General features: G+C 40.9%; 1 protein-coding gene across 4 annotated transcripts in view; it reads right to left on the reverse strand.

Annotated features, from left to right (window-relative positions):
• TENM1 (teneurin transmembrane protein 1) overlaps positions 1-18,701 on the reverse strand; it is a 1,080,468-nt gene that overhangs the window by 416,154 nt on the left and 645,613 nt on the right. For 3 of the 4 annotated variants that reach the window (XM_063937254.1, XM_063937255.1, XM_063937257.1), the window contains one exon: positions 14,384-14,536. In XM_063937254.1, the coding sequence (XP_063793324.1) occupies positions 14,384-14,536 (153 nt within the window). The remainder of the gene's footprint in view (positions 1-14,383; positions 14,537-18,701) is intronic. The other variant, XM_063937256.1, reaches the window with a different exon arrangement.

Genomic DNA, 18,701 nt, shown 5'->3' on the forward strand with positions numbered 1-18,701 from the left:
ATAAGCTAATAAAATTGTTTCTCTGCAAGAATGTTAGCTTTTTATTGCTGTTTCCAAGGGTATTCTCCTATGAACTTATAAAATGCTTAATAAAAATTCCACTTATTTTAGCATCAATTTTGAGGATAGATTCTTTCTGCTGGTGTATACTTCACTAATCCCAATTTATAACATTTTTTGAAAAGCAACTCAGCAGCCACTTATAATTTGGACTGGAGAATCAAAAATGGGTAAAAAAATAAAATACTTTAATAAAAGTCTAACATTACATTAATTAACCCTTTTCTGAGTTGTGTTTTATTAAATTGTATTCAAATGTAAACACTGAGGATAGTTAATTTATTTCCAGAAACAATTTTGTAAATGGTACTCAGTCCAATATTCAGTATATACAGTATAACTATAAAAGGAACACAATTAAATGGGCCAGTGGTGAGTCCAGGATAAATAATACAGTATTCTGGCCTCCAAAAAACAGCAGAGTCATTAACAAATGTATTCCAAATGTTTTATGCTGCCTGAGAACTTTTTACAGTCTTAGAATTTAGGAGAAAATCCATCAAACCTACCAAAAACAACAACCCAAAACAGATGGAGAAGTTGCCCATAGCAACCAATCAGAATCTAGCTATAATGTAATAGACTGTACTTTATAAACAACAGCTAGAAATTGATTGGTTGCTATGGACAACTTTTGCACTCTCTTTAAAAGCATTGATACTGTACATCTCCACCTAAGGGGTTTATTTACTAAGCCTTTGAGCGGAATTCAATTCTTTCCACCCCCTTCCACACCCATTCTGCTTATGCTGATGGGTGTGGTATAATTATTTCAGCTCAGGGGGCCCAACCCTTTATGCTGCTAAACCTGATTACTATGATCATGATATGCGCGATAACGGGAATTACTTTAGAAATGAGATTGGGCATGATATAACATTTGAATGCCACCCAACATATTAGCCACCCAGCTCCTGTCATCTTTCAAACCCACCCTGTAATATGACAGTTAGGACTTTATCTTTGTCCATTTTATCTCCACCCAAGGCTTAGTAAATAAACCCGTTAGTGTGGTAAAAGCATCCATTACCAGACACTTTAGAATCAGGATTAGTGAATATAGCTTATTTTATCAGGGGAATTCAAATGTTTGAAAAGTCGGTTGGGTGTCTGTTTTTTCCTGTCTATTAGATAGGAAAAAAACAGAAACCCAACTGGCTTTTCAAACAATTGAATACCCCCCTAAGAGTTTGATCTGCAGTAGGCTTACCATTATTATTTAGGTTGGCATCATATTTGTTGCTACTCTACATTTCATCCAGTCAATAACATGCAGCATTCTTTGGGGGCTATTCAATTGTTTAAAAAGTCAGATGGGAGTCTGTTTTTTCCTATCTAATAGACAGGTAAACACAGACACCCAACTGACTTTTCAAACAATTGAATTCCATCCTTTCAGTCCCTCCTGTAGTTATTGATCTTATATAATAAAATCCCACTCTGCTCCTCACCTCTGTTAGCTGAGACAGCTCAAATTGAATGTGAAACTTCAGGGAGATGTTACAGCCTCCTACCCTGCTGCTGCTGCTGCTGCTGCTAATATTAATAATACTGATCTGACTGTTTCACACTTGCTACATATGAAGAGAGGGGGCTGGGGTTACAGAGTGGGGGTAGAGGAAGATAGGGACAGAGGGGTGGAGAGTGGGGTAGGGGCAGGTAGGGACTGCGGAGAAAGAAAGAGGGCAGGAGGCTTGGGGCAGATAGGGACTAGGGAGAGAGGGGGTAGGGGCAGATAGCAAATGGGGGGAGTGGGGTTGGGTTAGATAGGGACTGGGGAAAGAGTGGAGTGGTAGGTACAGTGGTGAGATGCAGATTTTTTCAACATAGTCACCTCTGTGTGACATGAACACACACACACATGCACAAACTCACACACACTCCCTATGTAAACTGCACCCCCCACAATATACTGCCCCTATATACACTGCACCCCATCTTCTTCCATATTCTGCACCCACACAATATACTGCCCCTATATACACACTGCACCCCCATACACCTCGATATACTGCCCCCTATATACATGGCACCCCCTCCTCCATATACTATACTGCATCCTCAGGTTACCTGCCATCCCGGGACTTGGCAACAAGTAGCAGCAGTAACCAGGAAATGCATGCAGGAACCACCAGATGGTCCCGCAGTGCTCAGAGCGGAGGCATCGGGAACACATGTGGCCACTTACCCGCAGGGGAGAAGGTGAATCAGTCTGGCAGGAAGAGGTAAGACCCTGTGTCGGGTGAGCAGTGCAGTGACCAGGAGGAGGAAGAGTCTGTGCTGTGGCTTCAGATGATGCGGGTGAGGAGGAGGTAGATAACTAGCTCAGCTGCTTTATATATACTGCGCACCAACGGATTTGCCGGGTTCTGCGCTCACGGACAGGCCATGCCCAGACCCCTCCGGACAGCTGGTGGTGGCTACAGGTGTCATCTACACCCTAGTCTGGACAGGAGCTGTGCAGGGACTGGTGAGCATACACGTGCCAGTACTGGTGTATATAGTGCAGCATCATTATAGTTTGCCCATTGATGATATACAGCATCTATATTTATAAAAGGTTAACGCTACAAACATACACACATACATACACACACTCACACACACACTCAGCATGACTGAGCCCCGGCTCCCAGCAGCAGGACTTTCTTAAACCCAGCAGCTCCTGTGTGAGTTGCACCCAACCTCCTAATATAATCCGACAGGCTTTTAACTAGTTTATAATAAAGGGAAACAGTCTGAAGATATAGGGGTAAATGTATTATGCTTCGTTATGGAGGAGAAGTGGTATCAGCGCACGTTATGTGCACTGATACAGCTTCTCTCTCATGTATGAAAGTGGTGCAAGCAAGGTGACATGGGTGCCCATATGCACCCCTGTCTCTATCAGTACTGCTACTGAATCTGTTAGATACCAGTACAGATGGTATAATGGTTAGCATTTCTGCCTCACAGCACTAAGGTCATGGGTTCAATTCCCACCATGGCCCTAATTGTGTGGAGTTTGTATATTCTCCCCGTACTTGCGTGGGTTTCCTCCAGGTACTCCGGTTTCCTCCCACAATCCAAAAATATACTGGTAGGTTAATTGGCTTCTGACAAAATTCACCCTAGTATGAAAGTGTGTGCGTATAAATGCAGTAGGGAATACAGGGCGTGATTCAGACCTGATCGTAGATGTGTGAAATTTAGCACATCTATGACCAGCTTCCCTGACATGCGGGGGGAAGCCCAACACAGGGCTAGTTTGCACTGCATGTCAGGCCCTGCCCCGTTTCACAAGTGCAAAAGCATCGCACAGTGGCAATGCTTTTGTACTGGTAGAGTAGCTACCCACCAGCACATCTCTTGTGTGTGATGTCATGCAGCTGCCGCGGCCAGCCCCTCCAACGGTCCAGGCATGCCTGCGTTGCCCGGACTGCGCCCCCTAAATGGCGGACAATTGCCGCCGGCCCGCCCCCTACCACCCAGCGACCACCTCTGCCTGTCAATCAGTCAGAGGCGATCGCAGGGCTAAGACAGCCGTCGGCTGTCTGGCATGCCCCGGCACACTGCAGTGCCAGCACATGCGCAGTTCAGACCTGATCACTGCTGTGTGAACACACATATCAGCAATCAGGTCTGAATTAGCCCCATAGATTGTAAGCTCCACTGGGGAAGGGCCTGATGTGAATGGGCAAATATTCTCTGTAAAGCTCTGCGGAATATGTCTGCACTACATAAATAACTGGTAATAAATATATAAATATATAATAGCAGGCTGATATGCGGGGGCAATGTATTAACGATCAGTGGCACTAACCATTTCAACAGCTGAAGCTATCGATTTCGACAGCAGACAGCACTGTTCCCGGCTGTTGACACCTACAACAATAGGGGACTGTGAATACATAAAATAATAAAGTTTTTTTTCCACAAATGATGCAGGAGTCAGTGGGGGATTTCTGACCAGCTCATGTGCGGACAGTATGCAGTGCGGTCAGTGGGCGCAGAGACAGCCAAACTAGGAAGCGAAAGAGGCATGTGTGTGTGTGTATAAGTGAAAGAGGCATTTGTGTGTAAGCGAGAAGCGTGTGTGTGTGTAAGTGAAAGAGGCATGTGTGTAGTGAGAAGTATGTGTGTTTAAGTGAAAGAGGTGTGTGAGTGAAAGAAGCGTGTGTGTAAGCGAAAGAGGCGTGTGTGTGAGTGAAAGAGACGTGTGTGTTTAAGTGAAAGAGGCATGTGTGTGTGTAAGTAAAAGAGACATGTGTGTGTTTCAGTGAAAGAGGCGTGTGTGTTTAAGCGAAGGAGGTGTGTGTGTTTAAGCAAAATGGCATGTGTGTGTTTAAGTGAAAGAGGCGTGTATGTGTGTGTGTGTGTGTGTGTGTGTGTGTGTATGTGTGTAAGTGAAACAGTCATGTGTGTTTTTTGTAGAGATGAGCAGGTTCAGTTTTAATGTTAAAAAGGCAGAGTCCAATCCCTTTCATGTAACACCTGTTTTAAGCTCGATTTAAAGCTTGGGTATAATGCTTGGTACACACTGGCAGATATATTGGCCAATTAATTGATAAGCCAATATATCTTTTGCTGATCTGCAGGTGTGTACAAGCACGTATTTCACAGACATATTGCATCTGCTGTGCAATACAGCAGATGGCAAATATATCTGCAGATATATTGGTGCATCTTTCTGTGTTTATGAACAACCATTATTTGCATATATAGCTGCAGATCGATTTAACAGCAGATATATTTTTAAGATATATTAGGGCATCTTTCTGTGTGTATGAGCAACCACCATCGGCAGATATATCTAGATCGATTGAACTGTGATATATCTGCCACTGTGTTCCCAGCTTTAGGCCTAGGATTAAAGTTTTGATTGGGTTTATGTCTATAATAATAATTAATATGTTTGGGTGCGGTTCTGTCTCTTTAAACTAGTGAGCCATGGACGGATTTAGTGGTGAGGGTAATGATCGCCATATATAAACATATTTACTAAGGTAGTACAGCTTACAGGGGCAGTATGTGCATGCCCTACCTATCTGCACTCCTACAAACATTTCAGCCTCACAGTACAAACACAAGCATCCAAGTGCCACCCCTAGGCATGTGCCTCATGTGTCTAATGGGAAATTCACCACTGCAGTGAGCCAGTACCTAACTCCATTTGAGTAGCATATGTTGTATTTAAAATCTATGTAATAAATTGAGCCAAATAATGCAGAATAATGCTAACATGTTTTGAGTGTCAGTGTAAGGACTCGCCACAATGGGAAGGCTGGGAAGTGGTTGGTGAGCTTGACAAAGTATTGCAATATTTTCAAAACTAACATTTCCTGTTTTCAATGAAATAAAGTTTGGAATTTAATTAGGTGAGTATGAGTATGGATGTTTTTTTCAGTTCAATGTTGTCACATACCACTGGCACTGCAGTAGGTTGAGTGCAGTGGATTGAAGCTAGTATACTGTAAGGATGCTTACTGTGGCATTGCCGCAATGCATACCATAGTGCAGCCTCCTGCAGCCAGAGTTTTGCCATTGTGTGCTGATATGTGCATGCTTCCGCTACTGCCAACAGCTGCCAGTTACTTAATGACTGGTAGCAGGAGCATAGCTCCCTGCTACCTAGCTGGAGACCCTCTTCTGGCTCCCCCACATACAGTACATGGTAGAGGGAGCATCACAGATAGTTCTTAATGACTTTGGCTGTATGTTTGGGGTTGGTGTCCTGCTGCAGAATACATCTGGAGCAAATCAGACACCTCCCTGATGAAAATGCAAGATGGCTAAGTACCTGCCTGTATTTCTCAGCATTGAGGACACCATTAATCCTGACCAAATACTCCACTCCATTTGCTGAAATGCAGCCCCAAACTGGCAAGTAATCTCCACAACGATTTAGTGTTGCCTGCAGATATTGTCGTGCTGCTCTCCAGCCCTTTATTGAACAAACTGCCTTCTGTTACAGCCAAATATTTTACATTTTAACTCATCAGTCCAGAACACCTGCTACCATTGTCCTGCAGCCCAGTTCCAATGTGTATTGTTGAGTAGCTTGGCTTTGTGTCCACGTTGAAGGTATGGATTTTTGGGCACAATGCTTCCATGAAGACCACGTCTGGCCAGAATTCTTCAAACAATAGATGGGTGTACCTGGGTTCCATTGGTTTCTGCCAGTTCTGAGCTTATGGCAGTGCTGGACATCTTCCGATTTCGGATGAAATAAGTATGATGTGTCTTTAATCTTATGCACTAAGTTTCCTTGGCCAACCACTGCATCTATGGTCCTCAACATTGCCGTTTCTTTGTGCTCAATGCTGAGAAATACAGGCAGGTACTTATTCATCATGCAACATCATCATACAGCCAAAGTCAATAAGAACTATCTTCAGTGTAAAGAAGAACAGGGATTCCTGGAATTGAGGATATTGCTCAAACAGAGCCCTCATCTCAACATAATCGAGTCTGCCTGGGATTACATGAAGAGATAGAAGGAGTTGAACAAGCCTACATCCACAGAAGATCTGTGTTTATTTCTCCAAAATGTTTGGAACAACCTCCTTTACAAGTTCATTTAAATCTATCTATCTATCTATCTATCTATCTATCTATCTATCTATCTATCTATCTATCTATCTATCCTATTTTGTTGCATGGCAAAATATAGGGGCAGGCGGTGTGTATGTTGGGGAAGGGAGGTGCCAGTGCTGTATCTCGCTAAGGGTGCAAACAATTCTATCGCTACAGCTCTTGGTAAGCTCAACTGTATTAAGGGACCCTCTCCTTACCTTAGAGAGGCAGCTGCACCATGCTGAACTGTATGTTTGTTCCCCAGTCACCCTCTACCTCCCACTGTCACCCTCTTCTTGCCGCTGTTGGCCTTTTCCTCTCCCTGTCACACTTTGCCTCCCTGGTTACCCACTGCCACCATTTCCTGCCTCAGCCTCTCTCTGTCACTTTATGCTTCTGGAAATTAGAGGGAAAGAGATTCGAAAAGTGTTGCACTATTACACTATTACACTATTATTACTATTACTAAGGTGTTGCACTATTACAAATATTGTTAAAATATAACTTTTAATTTATCAAACATTAGTAAAACCAGCGAATATTAAAAAAATATTTTCTGCGCACTAGATGTCACTGGATTATATTTCTTTTGTATATTAGTTGTAAATCATAAAGGTAGTGTCCAATTTTCTTGTACCTAATAAATGGATTGGTAATATGTGTGGTCGTCTTTTATTTGTGTTACATAATATCACATTAATGTTATTGTATCTACAAAGATGCTGGTATATATCTATTTCATTGCTGTATTTTTATGGGTTATTCCCCCTTTGAGTAGCATGTGCCTATTCAGGTTACAGTGATCCTGGGTATATCAGTATTACAACACTTCTGGGGGTCCAGGTATTCACCTCCTATCAGTTTATAACATATATAAGGAACTAGCTGGAGTACCTGGCGTTGCCCAGAATTTTAAGAATGTATGCTTACAAAAATAAATGTAAATATTAAATACACAGTATAAATAACATTGTAGATACCTGAATACCCGTGCTTTGCTACGGGATGAGTATGGTAAATTAGAATGATAGTTATTCATTAATTTACGTTGGTTGGAGATCTAGTATATAGGGATATCTTGATTCCCTGATGCACTTTGTGTAGTGTCCGGACCCCTTTTTGGTCCCCCCAAGGGACCTTACTCTTCCCACTATACAACTCTCAGTCTGTGGCTTCCTGCTGCCTCCATTCCCCTCCTCACATCATGTTAGTGGCCCTGTCAAACTATCGATTTTTTTGTGTTTCTTATATAGCGCAGCACATTATGTATCTCCTGATATACTCTGTGCTGCTGGGGGACCATGCTACTTCCACTATATAACTCTCAGTGTGTGGGTTTGTGCTACCTGCATTCCCCTCCTCACATGTCACTGGCCTTGTCACATGGAGCCCTGACATCACTGACATATCATACATGTCCTGATATAGTCTGTGCTGCTGTCCCACCCCTAGGGGTGCTAGTGGTGTGTTACCCCCATAGTATTTGTTCCCAGAGTGTCATATGTGTGGCAAGTTTGGTGTAAATTGCTTCAGGCATTCCAGAGTTATGCTGTCTGCTGAAAAACTCTGTGCTGCTGCCTCACCCCTATGGGTGCTAGGGGTGTCTTACCCCCACAGTGTTTATTCCCAGCTTGTAAGTCATATGTGTACCAAGTTTGTTGTAAATTGGTCCAGGCATTCGGGAGTTATGCTATCTCCTTAAATACTCTGTGCTGCTGTCACACCCCTAGGGGTGCTAGGGGTGTCTTTCCCCCACAGTGTCTGTTGCCAGATTGTAAGGCATATGTGTACCAATTTTTGAGTAGATTGCTCCAACAATTCCGCAGTTATGCTGTCTCCTGATATACTCTTTGCAGCTGTCTGCCCCCTAGGGGTGCTAGGAATTTCAAATTGTTTTAGTTGACGTGTTTTAATACGCTCGTATGTAAAATTTCACAGTCTTCGTTTGTAAACTGTGGATTTGTATAGAAAGACAGAAGGACAAAATTTCATTTTTCTATATTAGATATCTTGTATCAAAACAAAGCTCTTCGGATGGCATATATCATAAATATCTGAATATGGGTCTCAGCCTAATTAGGGGCTGTACAGTATATTTATACACCTCAAGTACATCTGGGTAATAAAAATATTGTTGTTGTCATATTCCTTATAAGGTTATACTGATCAGGCGGCTACCGCATCCCGCCAATCAGGATCTTCTCATGTTAACGGATATCCAGTGATGACCGCCAGTATTTAAACTGGATATCCGTTAACATGAGAAGATCCTGATTGGCGGGATGCGGTAGCCGCCTGATCAGTATAACCTGAAAAGACTGTATAGATAGCGAGGGCTAGTGAGGTGCCAATCACATGACCGGAGTGTCACCCAGCCACGTGGCACAATTTCATTGGATATCTGTCAACATGAGAAGATTCTGATTGGCAGGATGCGGTAACCGCTGGTATTTAAACGAGATCCGGGAGGCAATCTGGTTTGCCTCTGATAAAGCAAACAGTGAAACGTGCGTCAGGCTAGGTGCGCACTTTAAATAGTCACTGGATATACATGTGTAATAGGATGCATTATTAATAGATCTGTGTGTCTTATCCCTGAAGGGCTTTACTGATTACCATATATACTCGAGTATAAGCCGACTTTTTCAGCACTTTTTTTTGTGCTGAAAAAGCCACCTCGGCTTATACTCGAGTCAGTGGCAGTGCAGTGTGACAGGCAGAGCAGTGTGAAGGAGGGACACGGAGCGCACAGCGCGCGCCTCTCCTGTGTCCCTCCTGCATCTCCGGCGGCAGCGGCGGGTCTATTAAAGGAAGTACCCGTTCGTGACCTCTGATCACGAACCGGCACTTCCTTTAATAGACCCGCCGCGGCCGCCGGAGATGCAGGAGGGACACAGCAGAGGCGCGCGCTGTGCGCTCCGTGTCCCTCCTTCAGAAGACAGCGCGGGATCGACGGAGGGGTAAGTAACAGGCACTGGGGGAGCATATTTGGCACTTGTGGAGGGGGCATATGTGGCAGCATGAGGGGCATATGTGGCAACATGAGGGGCATATGTGGCAGCATGAGGGGCATATCTGGCAGCATGAGGGGGCATATCTGGCAGCATGAGGGCATATCTGGCTCTGTGGGGCATATCTGGCAGCATGAGGGGCATATCTGGCAGCATGAGGGCATATCTGGCAGCATGAGGGCATATCTGGCACATCTGGCACTGTGGGGCATATGTGACAGCATGAGGGGCATATCTGGCAGCATGAGGGCATATCTGGCAGCATGAGGGCACATCTGGCACTGTGGAGCATATTTGGCAGCATGAGGGCATATCTGGCACATCTGTCACCATGGGGCATATTTGGCAGCATGAGGGCATATCAGGCACATCAGGCACTGTGGGGCATATCTGGCAGTATGAGGGCATATCTGCCACTGTGGGGGCATATCTGGCAGTATGAGGGCATATCTGGCACTGAGGGGTGTGTACGGCTAGAGCTGCATTTCCCATCCTAGGCTTATACTCGAGTCAATAAGTTTTCCCAGGTTTTTGTGGTAGAATTAGGTGCCTCGGCTTTTATTCGGGTCAACTTATACTCTAGTATATACGGTATGTACCTAGGAGCTCACAAATGAATGATAAAATCCTTGATAATGTGATGTCTTATGATGTGAACTAAGTGAATATATATAAGCACTTAAAACATTTTGAGTATACCATTACTCATATTTATCACTATATAGAGTAACAGAAATAATAAATGTGACCAATCACAGTGAATATAATATACAAGGAATTACTGACAGCACTTCTATCGAAAACGTCTCCACATCTGTTACAATATCTAAAATGTAATATACAGAAGACCACTACACATCTCACATGAACGGGGATATTGAATGCTGTTATTAGGGTGACTCCAACTAAGTGTTCATAACATTTTGAAGGATACCAACATTTATAATTATAAGGAATGTGGCAATGGTAATATCTTCACTACCCAGACATATTCAGGATATAAAGAAATAACACACAACCCTCAAAGAATTGAGACCTGTATATAGATACTTATGACATATACTATTATAAAGATATTATCCTGATATAATATATATAATATAATATACAGATATTTATGATATATGCCATCCTTAGAGCATTGTTTTGATAAAACAAAATATTACTTATATATGTGATAAACTGATAGGGGGTGAATACCTGGACCCCTGGAAGGGTTGTAATACTGATATACCCATGATCACTGTAACCTGAATAGGCACATGTTACTCAAAGGGGGGATAGCCCATAAAAATACAGCAATGAAATAGATATACACCAGCATCTTTGTAGATACAACAACATTAATGTGATATTATGTAAAGCAAATAAAAGACGACCACACATATTACCAATCCATTTATTAGGTACAAGAAAATTGAACACTACCTTTATGATTTACACTCAAGAACTAATATACAAAAGAAATATAATCCAGTGACATCTAGTGTGCAGAAAATATTTTAATCACTGTTTCTCTGCTTTTTTCACTATTCTATTTTTTGTTTTAATATTCGATGGTTTCACTAATGTTTGATAAATTAAAAGTTATATTTTAACAATACTTGTAATCTCCATTGTCCATATACCTTGCCTGTGATAGCAGTCCCAAATGTATCTGATGAATACAATTCCTCTCCAATATTGAATAATGGTGGTTTTCTATGTGATATAAACACACCTGTGTGACTAGTATTCGAAAATCACTTTGTGCTCCTCACTACTTCTGCATTTTCATGTCACCCTCTGCCACCCTTTGCCTCTACTTACCACCCAGTGCTTCTCTCTGTCCATCACTACTTCTCCTTATCACCCATTGCTGCTTCCCGACACCCACTGCCTTCCCCTGCCACCCTCAGTCTCTCCCTGTCTCTCTTTGCCACTGCCTCTTCCTGTCACTCTCTGCATCTTGCTGACACCTACTGTTTATCTCTATCAGTCACTGCTTCTCCATATCACATTGTGCCTCTACCTGCTCCCCAGTCACCTACTGCCTCCCGTTCCAACCTCTGGCTCCCCCATGCCACTCTCTGCCTCTCCCTGTCACAACATCGCCCTTTGCCATTCACTGTCACTCCATCACCCTCTGCCCTGTGAACTTTTGCGTCTCCCCATCACCCACTGCCTCTCCCTGTGGGGTGGAGTGGGTGCCCAAAGCAAGTACCGCCACTACCTGATACAGGTTCCATGATTAAGAAACAAATCAGGATATTTCCATCCATGAACTCTGAATCTTTATTACTACAGCCCTAATTAAGGCAATTTAATTACAGTACATTTTGAAAACTATTGAGTATTACATACATTACATATAATATATATTTCATTTTATCTTTACTGCAGTAAACCTACAGTCAACAAACTTGATGACTAATTGTATTAGCTTAATAAAATTTGTGTATTTGAACTGATTGTGGAAGATCATTCTTTTTTCTGATTTCTTAATGGTGTAACCCTGCACCCTGCTGAAACCATTATTCTGTAGCAAGAAACCTCATTAAAATATTTCTTGATAATCTTTCCTGTTTGGCATTTGTTAAGTTGAAGTCATCATCTACTGAGGTTTCTCATGCTAGTGTCCTGTTTTAATTTCACTGTGGTTTTCCAATAAAAGTTAATGCTCTAGTCTATACATAGTCTCCATTACAAAATTCATTAACAAACCAATTACAATATTGACTAAACTAATGTATGGGGAAATGAAGGTACATATTTGGATATAAAATTGATGATATTATCTCTGTGTGTAATTATGTTGAAGATAACATATGCCTCTGTTTCAAAAGCGAGAGATTTACTAAATCTGCAACTACAGTTGAAACAGTAGGGATGTCTATAAATACATAATTAAAACAGCAATTTATTGAAGAAAGTACATATCTTATTAATGACATGTACCATATAAGGTAAAGTTCCAAACAAGCATCATAAATCTCTCAGTTTAAATCATTAATGGTAACTTTCCAATAACAAATGTTATGTTGAGGATTGAGATGAAAAAAATAAATCTTTCTGTTAATTTTTAAAAATGAACCTTGTTTGGGATTTTCAATACTAACCTAGTAGCTGAACTTTTGCAAAGACCTTTAAGTTTCCATTGCCCTTATATCCTCAAATATATATATATATATATATATACAAATAGAAGCAGGGTGCATTAAAAGAGTAGCATTTTATTCACAGCAAACAAAATCAGGCACTGAAGAAATGCATGCATACCGATATCAGTGGTTAGACCATCGCATGTATCATAACACAAACAGGTCTTGAATCCAGAGACACATACAAACTTTCTCCCGGTCCACAGTCTGTAAATAGCATCACGCCAAGCCATGCCACTTACGTGTTTCGACACTCGGATATTGCCAATGGGGTTGTAGTACACTGGTTCTGCATGCGCACATTGTTAGAATGCATGGCTGACATGCATGAGTTCCCGTGAGATGACGGAAGTCTGGCGCGACATGCGTAATGTGAGTGGGATCTAGCCAGGGTTCCGGCCAGACAGGTGACAGGCATGTGATCCTGCAAGATGACCAATGTACGGAGGGCCATGCACAGGTTGATGGAATGCACACCGGGGATCTGGCCAGACAGGTATACTGAATTGAGATAGAGACATACATAGCATGGAGGAAAACATGCCGGGGATCCGTCTAGACAGATGGGTTTAATGATTAATATGATGAGGAGGTTATATGAGCTAGATTATGGTGAGTCTATAATGACATATATTCATCTTTCTTGTTATAACTACTGTTGCCTGTGCTGCTGGTCTTTACAGATGTAAAATGGGACCGAAGTTAACAGACAATTCAGTATATTTGCAGATATGATCTGAAATTATTTTCATTGCCTTATGGCTAGATGACAGACGTCATTTCAGATTGTTATAATATGGTGTTTTACACGGGGTGGTGATGAATAAAGAAGATTTGATTGAACTAGAAATTGGAGAGTGCCCTCTTGTGTGTAAATATATATACCTACATATATATAAGGTGAGTAGTTGGGCACTCTGCACCAGGTACATTATTTTAGGGTGCCAGAGAAATCAATAGTATATGATATAAAGATGCACAACACTTGTAGAAGAATACTAATATGTTTATTAGTCTTAAAATATAGCAAATTTATATACTTTATTCCAAGCATGTGGTACAGTAGGTGAGGTCTAGCACTCATGGTACTGAGCACCATAAATATCCATAGCATTCTATAAGGATAGCAGGTATGTCACTAATTCTGCACCTCTTTGTGCAGTTCATTGAGATGTCACACATTATTAGTTAAACACATTAATATACTGTGTGTAGGTTTGAGTCCTGGCCCAGTCATGGGTGTCACAAGGAGAGAGCTTTCCTTCTTCAATCTCTAGTATCTAGGAAAAGGTAACTAACCATTCATTTGGTGTAATTATTGAATGAGAATGTGTAATCTAAAAGTAGATACAACTAATTTATTTATTATAGTCTTAAATGTATTGTAGTGTCCGTGCCTTTTTTGCATAATATGCTGAGTTTTAATTTATTATGCATGAGATGAGCTTAATTAAACTCCACCATCAGTATTTCACTAATCCTTGTGTGATAAATTAAATGTTGCCATACATGCCTTTGAGGATGTTATATGTCTATTAAGCGCCTTTAGTCCTATATACAGTAAATACAATTATTATTATTATTATTAGTATTATATAGCTGTGCAATAAACATTACCTTTTTTCTCTGCTTTATCAGAAGCCTTTCCTCCTAGTGGTGAGTAAGTGGTGTCAGCAGACTCATCTCCTCTGCTTCCTTTACTGACTCCATTCTCATAAAGCTGGTTCTCAACCGGCTGAAGTTGCCAAGTTAATCCAAACAAGTGAACTGCTATAAGGAAGAAAACAAATTAATCCCAAAAGCAGAAACAAAAGCCATAGACATATAAAATAAAATTATTGGTATACAAAATCATCTCCTTTATCCCTTAATTCCTACTTAATATCTTTATAGAACTGAATATTGTATTAACCATGACATCAATCCTATATAGGCCGCTGGAGACTCATTCTTGTACATGATTTTAAATAGCTTTTTTCCTTAAAATTATTTCAGAGACAGAGGCGTAATCATCAATAAATCTACTGAAATAGTCCCTTATTTAAAAAACAAAAACACATTGTTACTGAAATAGGTTTAATTGGCATCCTACGATTGTTCCACAGTGTACTACTTAATTAAGATAGCTGATGTATTGTTACCGAAAATGAGAATCCACTTAAGAGGATGAATGAGTGTAAGATCACTAATGTCTTTGCAGAAAAAAATGGGAAAAATAAGCATTTTGGAGCATCAAGTTTGATGCAGCTAACAAAAGCTTAACTGTGGATCTTCACACAAAAGAAGTGTTCCTGAAAAGAGAATCTATGTGCAGAGTAGACAGGGATAAGAAGACAGTATACAGTAATGGAGTCTTCAGATCCAACATTGGTTGATGGATGAAAGGTTAGATGATAAATATTTACAGTGACTTTTATACATTGACTATATTTTTCAGTTACCATATATGTGAATGCAGTAGATGGTAAATAGACAAAGTGAATATTTCTTCTTCTTGCTGATGATAAATCACATACATAAAATACTGGACTAAAATATAACCAAATGCTCTTGTAGCTCTGGAGTCTTGTAAATGGCTATTCCCGTTCCTGACTGTTGGTAGCAACCATGGCCCTTTTTTCAGATATGGTTATCAGAGTGGCTATCACTGCTTCTTACATGGAAGCAGCAGTGATTACAATTATATGTTAATGCAACAGGAAGAGTCAACCCTTCTTGCATTAGTGATCTAAGCTGCATCCTAGGATGAAGTTCCAGATCATCTGTGACACCATTGGCCAGCTGCATTACCCACGGGGTCATGACAGCCATCCGCCACAGATCCTACCAGAACAGAAATCTTGTCCTCATCCCTTTCTGGCAACGGTGACAGTACGCATCCTTTTTGGTGATTGGCAGTCATCGTCACTCCCTCCATGCCCCCAAACAGCAGCAGGCTGTCAATCACTGACAGTCTGTTGCCGATCTGCATGCTACATCGCAGACTTGTACTGCACATGCTGAACATTGGTTCTTTGCAGCATGCGCCACTATTCCAGTGAAAATCCATATAAGAGATTCTTGTCTGTGCAAAATACAGTAACTCCAGAAAGTAACAGTACTGTAAGTTGAACTTTTACTACACACAAGGGGAAGTGATGGTGAATGAACTACATATATTATTAATAGCATTTTCCTAATGGCTTGTCTACTTGCAGTGTCCATAGAGATATTGGTCCCAAAAGAAGACTTTGTGGATTTCGTTGCTCAAGAATTAGGAGAAGCCACAAACAAGTGTTTATTGCTAAGCAGAAGACACAGAGGAAAAGACAGTTGTCTTTTATGTCGACAGGTGACCAGGACCCACACAATATACAGTATAGTATAATATGTACTGCTCTACTCTGAGATAAATCTTTGTATTCCTACAAACCAGGTGGTGATCTTGCTGGAAACTAGACAACTGGGCTCCCATAAATTCCTGCAGACACATACAGTGGATACCTTCACCCAACAGAATTACATTTAGAACTGACAATGGAGAAAATAACCTGGATTCAAGACTGATCACTTTCATAGGGTTGTGTCATGCTTTCAATTATTCTGCTGTATTAAGAACATTTTACATGATTTTTTACTGCCTTTCACTATCTACAGTGTACAAACATGATTGTGGGAGATGCATTCAATGAACAATAAATCAAGGCCATGTATAATTTTTTAACAGTGAACAAAACAAGGTAAGAGGCAAATGTTAGTTAGCTTACACAAGGAAATCAACACTGAACACACATGTATTATTAAAAAGGGAATTTACTGAATGAATGAATGAATGAATGAATGAATGAATGAATGAATGAATGAATAAGTATAGATGGTAAGTATGGTCATTGCCTAAATAAATAATGGCTCAAGAACTTTATCAATGAATTTTGGGTTCCCCTGTCAAAATGTAAACCATAATGACTGAGGTGTCAATATATAAAGGTAAATTGGATTTACTGTAGGTGTGTTTTATTGTAAAATTTTTAATAGACATACTATTGTGGAACTACGTGATCCATAAAGATCTGGCTGCCACAGCGTGCTGGTACATATAATTCCACAAGCTAGAGTGTCTTTGCTCTGGCCACACCAACACTCTGGATTCTAATATTAATATATGCACATCTTATAAATACACATATACTAATTCACATGATCAAATACATTTTGCAGTATACTGTGTGTTCAGGTCACATTTTTAAATGGAATTTTACATCTGGCCCTTAAAGTAAAGTATTGCCTCCAAAGAATCTCTAAAGGATACTGAAAACATAAGTTATACACTTGCACATTCCACTGGGGTCTCATCTTCTGGGAAATACTGGAGGTGAAGGACCAGGTTAGACATATGGGCAGCATAGTGCCATGAATGACTTACAGTGCTGCAATTTACAGCATCAGGAAACAATTAACTACAAATTACATAATTGACTGCCCTCTTCTCTAGGATAGTAGATGCATCCAGAAGGCTAACCTTCTTTCATGAGTCTGGGAGACCTAACCTAAACTTAAGAGTTTCCTAGACTTTTACAGTAGGAAGTATGATTTGTCTAGGAGAGCAGGAAGGTATGATTTGCACATCAAGCAGGATTTATACAATTGGTTGATGTGTAAGCTGGACCTGAGCTGGTCCTAGCATTATTAGAAGAGTCTCTTTTTACTCTGCATTATGTTCTATTTGATTAGTACCTAAATAACGCGTTCATTATTAGCTATAGCTACCAGCCTTCTTTTTACACAATGTTACAAACGGAAATGAAAATTGCCATCAAAGATGTCAAAATGCTGGATAGATATTAGCAAAAGGTATACCAAATAAGAGATATGGCCTTGTTAGAAGTCTGAGAACATCGCTTTCTATAACATTTTAACAGGTTTATTTTTAGATGCCCCATTTTTTGGCTGAGACATTTGTTCAGAAAAAATATTGTATAAAATATAATGTGAAGTAGAATTCTCAATATAGAAATGACAAAAGAGTGTAAGTAACAATGCTCTGAATGTATTTAGAATTTTAACTTCTTGGACCATATTCTAACTAGAGATGAGCGGGTTCGGTTCATCGAGATCCGAACCCCCCCCCCCCCCGAACTTTACCTATTTTACACGGTTCCGAGGCAGCCTCGGATCTTCCCGCCTTGCTCGGTTAACCTGAACGAGGCTGAACGTCATCATCCCGCTGTCGGATTCTCGCGAGATTCGTATTCTATATAAAGAGCCACGCGTCAACGCCATTTTCACTGGTGCATTGGAAATTGAACACAGAGGACGTGGCTACGTTCTCTCGCTGAAAAGCTCTGTATCTGTGCTCAGTGTGCTGCAAATATCTGTGCTCAGTGTGCTGAAAATATCTGTGCTCAGTGTGCTGCAAATATATACGTTCTCTGCCTGAAGAGCTCCATATCTGTGCTCAGTGTGCTGCAAATATCTATGTTCTCTGCCTGAAAAGCTCCATATCTGTGAACAGTGTGCAGCAAATATCTGTGCTCAGTGTGCTGCATTTTGGTGACCAACAGTTTATAGTTGTACAGTACAGTAGGCCATTGCTGTACCTTGCAGCTCTGTGTCACCGCAAGTATCCATTCCATATCTGTGCTGCATTTTTGTGAGCAGTATATATAGTAGTACAGTGCAGCATTTTGGTGACCAACAGTATATAGTTGTACAGTACAGTAGGCCATTGCTGTATCTTGCAGCTCTGTGTCACTGCAAGTATCCATTCCATATCTGTGCTGCATTTTTGTGAGCAGTATATATAGTAGTACAGTGCAGCATTTTGGTGACCAACAGTATATAGTTGTACAGTACAGTAGGCCATTGCTGTATCTTGCAGCTCCGTGTCACTGCAAGTATCCATTCCATATCTGTGCTGCATTTTTGTGAGCAGTATATATAGTAGTACAGTGCAGCA

Source organism: Pseudophryne corroboree, chromosome 8 (assembly GCF_028390025.1).
Source record: "Pseudophryne corroboree isolate aPseCor3 chromosome 8, aPseCor3.hap2, whole genome shotgun sequence".
Classification (NCBI taxonomy): Eukaryota; Metazoa; Chordata; class Amphibia; order Anura; family Myobatrachidae; genus Pseudophryne; species Pseudophryne corroboree.